This window comes from Cupressus sempervirens, chromosome 5, assembly GCF_028749045.1.
Source record: "Cupressus sempervirens isolate cs-2001-9-10 chromosome 5, ASM2874904v1, whole genome shotgun sequence".
In the NCBI taxonomy this organism is placed as follows: domain Eukaryota; kingdom Viridiplantae; phylum Streptophyta; class Pinopsida; order Cupressales; family Cupressaceae; genus Cupressus; species Cupressus sempervirens.
Window position 1 is genome coordinate 314,824,637 of NC_143122.1, and position 10,204 is coordinate 314,834,840.

Sequence of the window (10,204 nt, forward strand, 5' to 3'; positions counted from 1 at the left end):
ATTGTAATAGGCCATGGACTCAATCGTTGGATTATCAAGGCCTCCCCTTCTAGTGTCATCAATCCTTTTATACTAGTCACTTGATAATTAATTCTTCTCTCTCGCACTATAAAGGCATTTCCACTTGGATGAAGCTAATGATGAGCATATAATTGTCGCGCCTTTAGAATCTTCATCTTTTGACTCTTAACAAACCTATGATGACTCCTATTAAGATGATGCTTCTAATATTGATTTGGCATCCTCATACCCTTTGTATCTTACCCCACCTCCTATTGCTTAGCTAAATGGGCCCTTCTTCATATGCTACTCTTAGTTGGTGTCAACCTTTGGTTGGTTATGTGCAACCTTGTCAGCTCTCTGCCCATTATGTTTACAATCTTGCAAAGAGGATTTCCCCACTTGTTACCCTTTGTTGTGTGGATTATAGTGATAGTATTGTATGGACAGTGGTTCGGCGATGTAGGAAAGATAATTTATCAGTTCCTCATTCTCCTCCCCACGTTGTAGATAAGTTGTCTACTCACTCTTGATGTGGGTTATCAAATGTTCTACTAGTGTGTTGTTAATGAATTATTATTGACCTTGTTATTTTTTGACCTTTTTTATTAGTCTTTGTAAGGGCCAACACCCTTATTTTATTTCTTATTTTGGTTGTTAGTTTTCACACCTTTGAGTTGTGGTTATGTAAGGGACAACACCCTTGGTGTTGTTGATTCTAAAAAACCATAACAAATGCTAGTAGTTTTCATGGATGGTGCTGCACCTTTTTTAGTTTTTCATGTGGAGGCATATAAGCTTTCAATGTTTTTGGTATGACAAGTCAAACTATTTCAAAGCATTTATAAGATTGTTTAATTATGTAGGTACGGCGTGAGGGTTGGGGCAAGTCGGGGTCCCCGTTATCTTCTGACTAGGGTTTTATAAGAATTAGCAAATTTCCACAATCCATCAAATATGAAAGCAGGGCTTCTCTATTTTTATTAAGGTTTTATTTGATCATTTAATTCACGATTACTTATGTTATGAATAAGAACGATTGGTCTATTTTATGTGCAAGGAAAGCTTTCAGGTTGAGATTACTATGATTTTGTTGTTTGTGTTGAGTTCTAATTCTCTAGACAAAATGGTGTATGATATTAAAAATACAAAATGATATAATTTCATATGTTTTCATTGACTTTTTTTTCACAATTTAACATATTGTAGAAGCTCATTGATAACAGAATTATCATTAGTAAGAATCGTCTTATGAACTACCCAATCTCTTCAATCCAAAGATTAGCTTTAATTTATGCATTAAAACAAAAATTCTTTATCATTAAAGCGACTTAAATGTAATAAAAATGCAGAATAAAAAATCATAACAGGCAACGATCCTCCAACGCCATCTCATAAAACTCCTACATACTTAGTAAAGCTCCACGGATAACATAACTAATCCAGGCATTCCACTAAATTTAAGCTTTCATCAATCTTTGATGAAAAAACAGACGACTTTCCACTGATAAAAAAATTAGTATATCAACATTTTCTATCAATCTTTTTAAGTAAAAAGACGACTTTCCACTAATAAAAATAGCATATCAACATTTCAAGAACACGACTTTACACTAAATTTAAGCTGTGATCAACTGATTTTCTTAAAAAAGGGTACTTTCCACTAAAACTGTATATCAACAGACTTCGATTACAAAAAGATAAGACTAAAGAGTCTCATGAAAAGCTCTGAATTAATCACACCGTCTTCTGGTAATTTGGAAGGAGAAGATCAACTTGTTCACATATTTCCGCATACCTTGATTCACAGTAATCAGTGTTGTAAGTATTTGGCCAGTAACTCACCCAAATGCAACCCTTCACACTCCATTTCAAGCAATTCTCCATTAAACAAGATTTGTTCAACCTCCACACAACACTCTCTCCATACTCATCACTTGCAAATACAACTCCCCCATCTGCTGTAAACGGCCTTGTGCTTTTCTTGCACCTCTCTTTCCACCATTTCTTTGAATCCGCTCCTCCTTTGCAAGAAACTCCACCAACTTCCTTCCCACTCTCATTGTCATACAAAACCCACTCCAAAATCCCCTGCTTCCCTTCACTGCTCTGCTCATATTTCCAACTACTCAAACAATCAGTACTAAAACTAGTTTCATTCACACACACTGATTTCACAAACACGGGAAACTTAGAATGGTAGTCAGCACCAAGAAAAAATCTATGTGAAGTCACCTTTTTGACGGGGTTTGCAGATGATTTATTCAGGGTCACCATTAGAACAGGGGAAGCTTCATGAGGAGCAAGGCGGAGGCTTATTTTGGAAGGAAAATGCTCTTCTTCTGATACGGCAGCAGTTTTCCCAAACGCCAATTGAGAAACAATGCACCTCACATTGTCAACACTCATTTCAATCTCCACACAATCATCCAAAACCAGTACCTTGTATTTCAGCTGAATCACTGCCTCCATTTGCTGATGACTCAGAACATATTGAAGAACAGCATCTTCTGTATTGGGTAGCTGAAATTGCAGATGGGATTGAGAATTTTTCATTGCAAGAAGAGGGGCATAGCCTCTGACCGCACAGTACCCGCTTGTGGAGCACGAATAGGTCAAGGGATCGAACCTCTGCTGCTCCGGATTGAGGCAGATGAATTTGGTAAACATGTACCCTAGCGACCTCATGAAACTCTCCTCCAAATCAGCTCCCATGGACACCAAAAAAGATTTCAATGCCTCTTTTGGAGGCATGATTTTGTCTAGGCTTGAGCCCACCATGTCAAAATACAAAGAACCTACTTGAAATGGGGATTCACAGGCGCATAACCAGAACAATCTGAAGAGGAACATGAAATTACAGAGCTCTTTGCAGGATTGTGGATCCACGCATAAAAGTGAGCTTTCCGATATGTTGGTGTCCTTGCAAAACAATTGGCTGCGGCCCTTGTTTGGCGCACGGTTCAGAATCTCTTCTACCATACACGAAATGAGAGGCAGAGTCTTCTTTTCCATTGATTCTTCGTTTCCAAGAGGGCACGCGTTCGAAATCCACAAAGGCCGATTGCCGTACTCTGCAGACCACTCGCCGCCCAGAACAAAAGAGAATGTGACACACCATGCAGAGCCCCCTGGAGCCAAAATTTTGTCTGCAATTAACAGAAAATTTCTCCTGTTGTCTTGAGAAGCACATAATTGGAGAGAAATTAACGAGCTCTCCCATTTGTCAAGCTTTGGAAGACTACACAGCCATTTCCAGATATCAGGAAACCCCATTTTATTAGTTTATTTTATCCATCACTAACCACTTCCATTGCTGTGTATGTATATATTGTTGTTTTTTAGGTTTGAGTAGATTCAATCCTTGGTCTGCAAGGAATATGAATATGGAGTAGCTCGGCATTAATGAGGTGAAAAGATTAGAGAGAAGAGAATAGACACATCTTTAACTGCAAAATCATAAGTTTTTTCCAGAAGACGTGGCTTGTGGAGAGTTGGTTGAAAAAGATAGGAGGGGTGATGCAGTTTTTCCTCCTCCACTTGATAATTTGAGGCTACCATTGGCCTTTCTGAAGATCAAATGGTTCGACACTTAAGTCAATCCTTCTGTCAGTGAAAAAAATTTACAATTGTTGCCATCAATAAGGTTTCACTTCTAGTCAATCCTTAACTGGAAAAAAAACAAGAATGTTGGTGGTTTATCACATTTCTGATTATTATCTATGTAAAACGGTACAATTGGAAAAATACAATTTTAAAAAATTTTGTTTTTTATAATATGGAATCAGATTAGAAGTCTTTTATATTACGGAAGCAGCTTAGGAAGATCATACCAGTGAAAATATAGCATACATGTATTTTAAAATTACATTCAACATGTACTAAACAATATCATTTTGAAAATGTAAAAAGATTTAAGTCTTCCAAAGATATCTCTTTAACATATTTTATTTGTATTTACATATTTCATTTGTATTGACTAGTAGCATGCATGCTAATATTTACTTTTACTTAAAATTTAAGATACAAAAAGTTCAGTTTACTGTTTGCAATGGTTTGTTGAGTGAATGGGCACTTTTGGCGGTGGAAAGGGCGAAGCAGTAAAGAAGTAGGTGGCAGAATTAATGTATCTCAAATAATTTGTCCATGAATACATGCATGCAATGCATCTATATACTTCAGCCAGCTGTGCTCTGGGAGGTGATTTTTTCAAAGAGATGCAACTGCTCAATCTCAATTTCATATTATTACAGCATAAAGCCTAATTAAATTTGGTTAACAAACCTCCCAAAATATGACCTTTCTTAATTTCATGCTTCTCAATTTTGAAACAAAGTTCAAGAAACGGTTTCCACCATTAACAACAGGTCAGAAAGCTTGAAAAACATGGAACACAAACATGCTTTTCTTAGTTAAAATCCAAGATAAAAAGTTACACCAGATTTTTTTCACAACACCAATAATCTCTATATATACCAAGCTGAAATGCAAAAGAATCCGCACAGCGGCAGAAAGAAAGCAGAGCATTGTAGTCAAGGATTTGAAGCAAAATTGCAGAAATGGGCATGAAAAATTCAGTGTTGATGATTTTTGCAGTGTTTTTTCTACTGGTTATGTGTGGAGAGCTATGTAGTGCAAAGTGTTCAAATGAATACTATGCACTTGATCAAATAGCTCCATGCGTACATGAAGGCGCTATGGAAATTGTTCCTGACGAGAAATGCTGTGAGGGAATAAAGAGTATTACTCGTTTGAGTTGTCTATGTGATATTCTGATGGCTGCAGGTGGATGGGAGGATCACCAGATTGTTAAAAATTACATTGAGGTCTGTGAAATCAAAGTTCCCGACGATTTCAAATGTGTTCCAAATGCTTGATAATCTAATCTCTCTATACATTCTGCATTTATGTGTAATTGGGAATAAATTGGAGAAGTCTTCAGTTGGAATTTGATCAGTCAGTTACTTCTTGTGTATCTGGTCAAGCTATAAATTTGTGGGAGCTTGATATTATCATGTGGGGAAATGGAACTGCTATAGTGGAGATTGAACCCCTACATTTCATGATAATTTATTAATATAATATTATCTAATTTAGTATTTTCTGCATTGTTATTTGTTTTAGAATGAAATTTGAAAAGCACCTTGATTTACTTCACTTGTATTTAGTTTTTTTACATATTAGTTGTAGATCTATATTTATTTTTTAAAGAAATTGATTTTATTTTAGTATATTTTTTAATAGGTAAGATGTTAAAGTGGAGATTAATTAAATATTTTTTTAATGAGATTGATCTTTTTGGTGAGAGGTCTTTGGTTCTCACCGTTTTCTTTGCAAGGAGTCACGCTGGAAACTGGAGATTACAAGTGCTTCCTTATGTACACAGTCATTAAAATTCACTCTGCTATCAGTTTTTCAAAAGTTTTAACAAATCTCTCCCGTTCTTTTACATTGATTTCCCATGTTTTTTCCTTAAATTTCTCATAGAACAGGGATGCAAACAACATTTTCGTTTTTTTATAAAACATAATAATCTTGGGCTTTCGCTTAGATCTCAAGCTAATAAAAACTGTTGGAACATTACAAAAACGTTTGTATGCCAAAGTGTAAATACAGGCGCAGGCGAAATATGGTAATTTGGGTCAGTTAAAATTATTCAACACAGATACCGCAAATTAGATGTTATTTCATAGATGATTAAGATATGTTAAAAATCCTTTTCAGAAACGTTGTTTCCTCAGTAGATGTTAAAGGGTCTATTGCGAAAGGAAGTAATCAAATTGAAAGAGTATAAGACAGCCACTATCACTCCTCTTTTTTTTGGTAGAGGAAAACATTTAACAATTTCTATAATGTTGTCTTTCTTTTGGTTTTTGAATTGGCACACGATAGTAAAAAGGATGGATGTGTGAAATGTGCATCCAGTTTACACCCCATTTTAGATGTAGATAGTTTATGTATCAGTTATCACGTGTCTGCATTTTTTCTAGACCACTTTGTAGCTATAAAAAAAAAAATTGAATGTATATATTATTTCTTGACCAAATTTACATTTTCTTTCACCCTTTTAGACGAGCCTATACACTTGTTCCCATCTATTTTGTAACACAAAAACTTTTGAATGTACAAATTGTTTGTCTACCTAATCTCTCTCTCTCTCTCTCTCTCTCTCTCTCACTCACTCTCACAAAAGCGTGCAAACACACACAAATTTTTGGAATAGTAATAATCAAGAACCAATGTCCAATTCATGATACATGAGAAAAATTAGAAACTTGAATGAAGAAGGCAAAAAAAATTACACATTATTCGTTTAATAAGGTTACTCTTTGGGAAATCAACTTCGGATGACTTGATAAACTATAGTGGAAGTAAAGGAAGAAGAAAAGAAATATCATAGGTGATATTTGAAGGGAAATTTTCAATAAAATATAGACTTAGAGGACTTTTGATTTCTTATCCATTTATTCAAACTCCTCTTGCAGACTCTTGCCTATTCTACTAAATCAAAGGTACATAACCTTTCTATATAGCTTAGGCTGTTATATTTACTATATTGTGCATATTCCTTATGGACATGAGTTGATCAGAGGAATCTAAATACATATTAGAAGATAAGTCACAATAACTCTACTATTTCAAGCATATTTTGCTAGTATCAAATACAATTGAACTGTTATTGTATCAAATATAAAGTCATACATGTAATATTAAACACCTCTATATAAATGATCCTTTGAAAACTCTATTTTATAAAATGGAGGGGCTTTTAAAATTATTTCTTATCTATTATAAAGCATTGCATTGAGAATATTAAAATTTAGGAGTACCTACTTCCAAAAATGTTGGATAGAACTTTGACCTTAACCTTTGTATAGTTCTTCTAATTAAAAAAATATATTATATTTCAATATTTGTGAATGGGTGAACTAAGCTTTAAGGGAAGAGTAATCACTATTAAAATCATATATGTACATATCATAGTGAAACATATTGTAAACCTAATTAATTTTAAATTCAAATCTACCAGCCCCTAATATGGTTAGAGAATAAGATGAAACATTTTTTTAGCATGAATATTCAATGCATTTGTCAACAAACCTAGCCTATATTAATCAACAAACCTATAAGTGTTTGTTTTGTTTTATTTAATCATAAGATTATATAGTGTACGTATGTCAAAAGGCTAGGTTATTCATTTGATATAAGAAATGATATTTAGAGGGGTAGGAAGATATAGGGAGGGATAAGGGGAGAGAGGGCAAGAGGAGTGAATAGATAAATAACATAAAGAAAGAAGAGAGAAAGAGAGGTGAAAATATCGACATTGATAAAAAAATATGGAGGCAAAACTGGCAAGAGAGGGTGTATATGTATGACAGAGATAACTATGAAAAGGAAAGGAAAAGAAGAAGGAAGGAGGAGGGAGATGAATATGAAGAAGAGAGAGGAGAGTGAGGAGATAAAAAGATAGATTAAATATATTTGAGGTGATAGATAGTATATAGATGGATATAGAGAAGATCAAAGAGAAATAGAGTAAATAGAATATAGATAGTGAGAGGGGAATGGTAAATAGAGGGTAAGATAAGATAGAGATAGGGATGGACCATGTGTGTATAAGAAAGATATAAAGGAAAGGATAGTGAAGTAGATAGGGAGAATGTATGATGTAGAGAGAGACACAAGGATATAAAAATAGAAAGGAATATAAATGTAGAGTAAGATAGACATGATGAGATAGAGACAATTATTGATTTCAAATAGCTAGCTTAGCCATTTCATACATGAATATGTTAGAGGGATATATAATTATCATGAGAGATAAAGAGAGAGTGAGAGGAGTAGGGGAGATAGTGTGTAAGATGAATAATCCAAAGAAAAAAGAGGGGTAGAGAGGTGAAAAGATTGATAGAGATAAAAATAGATAGAGACACATAGGGGGAGGAAGTATATAGATAGATAGATCAAAATGGAGTATCGAAGTGGAGGATAGTTATGAAAGGAGAGATAGAAAGAAGGGGACTAGGAGGGAGAGAAATAGGAAGAGAACATGAGAGACATAAAGATATATTAGGTGAAAGATTGATAGTGTCCATTAATAGGTATATAGAGAACATACATAGATCAAAGAGATAGAGGAAATAGGATATAAATATATAGAAGCGAAAGGTAAAGAGGGGTAAGATAAAATAGAGATAGGGAGGGAGAAAGGAGTGTCTATGCATGTGAATAAGAAAGATATATAGAAGGGGGTAGGGAAGTAGACAGTGAGAGTTTATGAATAACTATATTGGAACATCATCAAAAGTAGACAAGACTATCGGCTTAACCCTTGCACCCTTGAAAGGTGCAAGCGCTAGTAGTATGATGTGATGTAATTATGATTGTTGCAAGGTAGCAAGGTTTGGTTGTGGTATTAAACATGTCCAGTGTGGAACTATACAACTAAATTTAACTTCCATTGTAATGTGCAATATATAACTCATTGAAACAATAACTCATGTGGATTGTCATGGAATAAAAATCACACATTATTAATAGATTGGGAAGCCTGGTAGTTCAACTTCCCTGATGTAGGGTTTTTTTTTCCCTTGACAAATGCTAAATGCATAGCCAAAAACCACACAATTTCTTGTTACCTAGTGTTTTGTTGGTTTAGTTTCAAACATGTATGTATGGCATGCTCAATGATGCTAAGAAAATTCTTAGCGACTCTATGAAGTTCATTTTTCTTTAAATAGCATGTGATGTTTGATTATGCATTAAATATTAAAGTGAAACATTGTGAAGAAGAAAGCTCTACTTTGTTAAATGTGAAGACATTGATTTTCCAAACTATACTCTTAGGAATCTAAAAGACTATTTAATCTGAAAGTGAAACTTCTATATCATTATCACATTGCTTATTTTTCATGATGGGAAAAGAGTAATATGAAATTTTAATGGGTGAAAGCAATGTTCTCTTTCATTTGTTGTTTATGATGAAGGATTACTCTCTCTCTCTCTCTAGCATGAGTTAGGTGATTAAGCTACTGAAATTATGAGAAAATTAATTACAAATCTATATGTTTCCTTTAGTAAAGAAGGGCATGATTATTTTATCATTACTATGTTTCCATATGTTAGAGAGGGAATATGTTTTTATGAAATAGTATCAAAGAGAAAGAATCCTTGCTTGTGATATTATTATCCCTTGTGTGTTATGTATGTGTTCATAATGATATTCATTTAAGGGTAATTATATATTAAACATCTTCAAAAAAAAGATGTTTGATTTCCTTCATAGATATGGAACCTTCTTAATGTAAATGGCGTATTGAAAATATTGACCACTTGAAAAGGTATTGGCAGAATTATGAACTTGGCATGTATTTTTATAATTCAGGGAATGATTACATTTCTAAATATGTGTAGAATGCACATGTGAATCATGATGAGCTATGCATTGAATGAGAATCTTTGCAATATATTTTTTATGTATGAAATGGCCTTACATTTACAAGATATGATTTTGAGGACTACAATTTGTTACATTGATAATAGAACAAGAATGTATCATGTAGCACATATTTCATTACTCTCCTCTTAGTTTTACCTATTTAGACGTCCTCAATGTCGTGTTGGTTATCTTTCATATCCGAAAATATTATGGGGAAGCTTAAAAGATTTGTAGTATGGTGGTAAAGCACTCCTACAATATTCTCACCTTCTCATGTCCTTTGACAGGTTTTGGAGCCTTTGACAACTTGTTCGACAGGTCTAGTATATGATGGTATTCCGATAACTAGTTTGTTGATTGTTTAGAATATTTTATTTATGTCCTATCTGTATTTATGATTCTTTAAAGTATAATGATATTTAAACATTATCATTGACTGGTCAATATTCAAATTACCTTGACCCTCATTGAATTTTTGGCATTTTATGGAGATTGTTGATGGGGCATCAATTTTGCAGGCACGGTCTTTACATATGGTATTAGAGCTCTTGGATCCTCTCTCGGACCTTGAGTTCATTATGCTTAACCATAACCCTATGACACATAATTGTAAGTCAACCAAGCTTAGTCTATGTGTATATGTCTTGGTTGTTGAGTTGGTTATGATCTCTCTAAGTTATGATTACTTTTGACATGGAAGGGTAGGATTCTCCTTATGTATGTCATGATTTTGGGTTGACATTACATTCTTCTAAAGATTGT

At 34.0% G+C, this 10,204-nt stretch overlaps 1 protein-coding gene across 1 annotated transcript; it reads right to left on the minus strand.

Moving 5' to 3' along the window:
- Nucleotides 1–1,638: 1,638 nt before the first annotated feature.
- On the minus strand, nt 1,639–3,416 carry LOC149555905 (uncharacterized). Its single transcript, XM_089833700.1, has 2 exons — nt 2,236–3,416; nt 1,639–2,109 (listed from the first exon to the last, which is right to left on the minus strand). The coding sequence occupies exons 1-2, from the start codon at nt 3,274–3,276 to the stop codon at nt 1,738–1,740; spliced, it is 1,413 nt and encodes a 470-aa protein (XP_089689826.1). The 5' UTR covers nt 3,277–3,416; the 3' UTR covers nt 1,639–1,737.
- Between the last annotated feature and the right edge of the window lie 6,788 nt (nt 3,417–10,204).

Excerpts from the sequence above, each read along its gene's own strand:
- LOC149555905 (XM_089833700.1), bottom strand. The coding sequence starts at position 3,276 with ATGGGGTTTCCTGATATCTGGAAATGGCTGTGTAGTCTTCCAAAGCTT. Across the intron at positions 2,110-2,235 it reads CTGCAAACCCCGTCAAAAAG|AGCAGTGAAGGGAAGCAGGG; the intron begins GTGACTTCACAT and ends AAATATGAGCAG.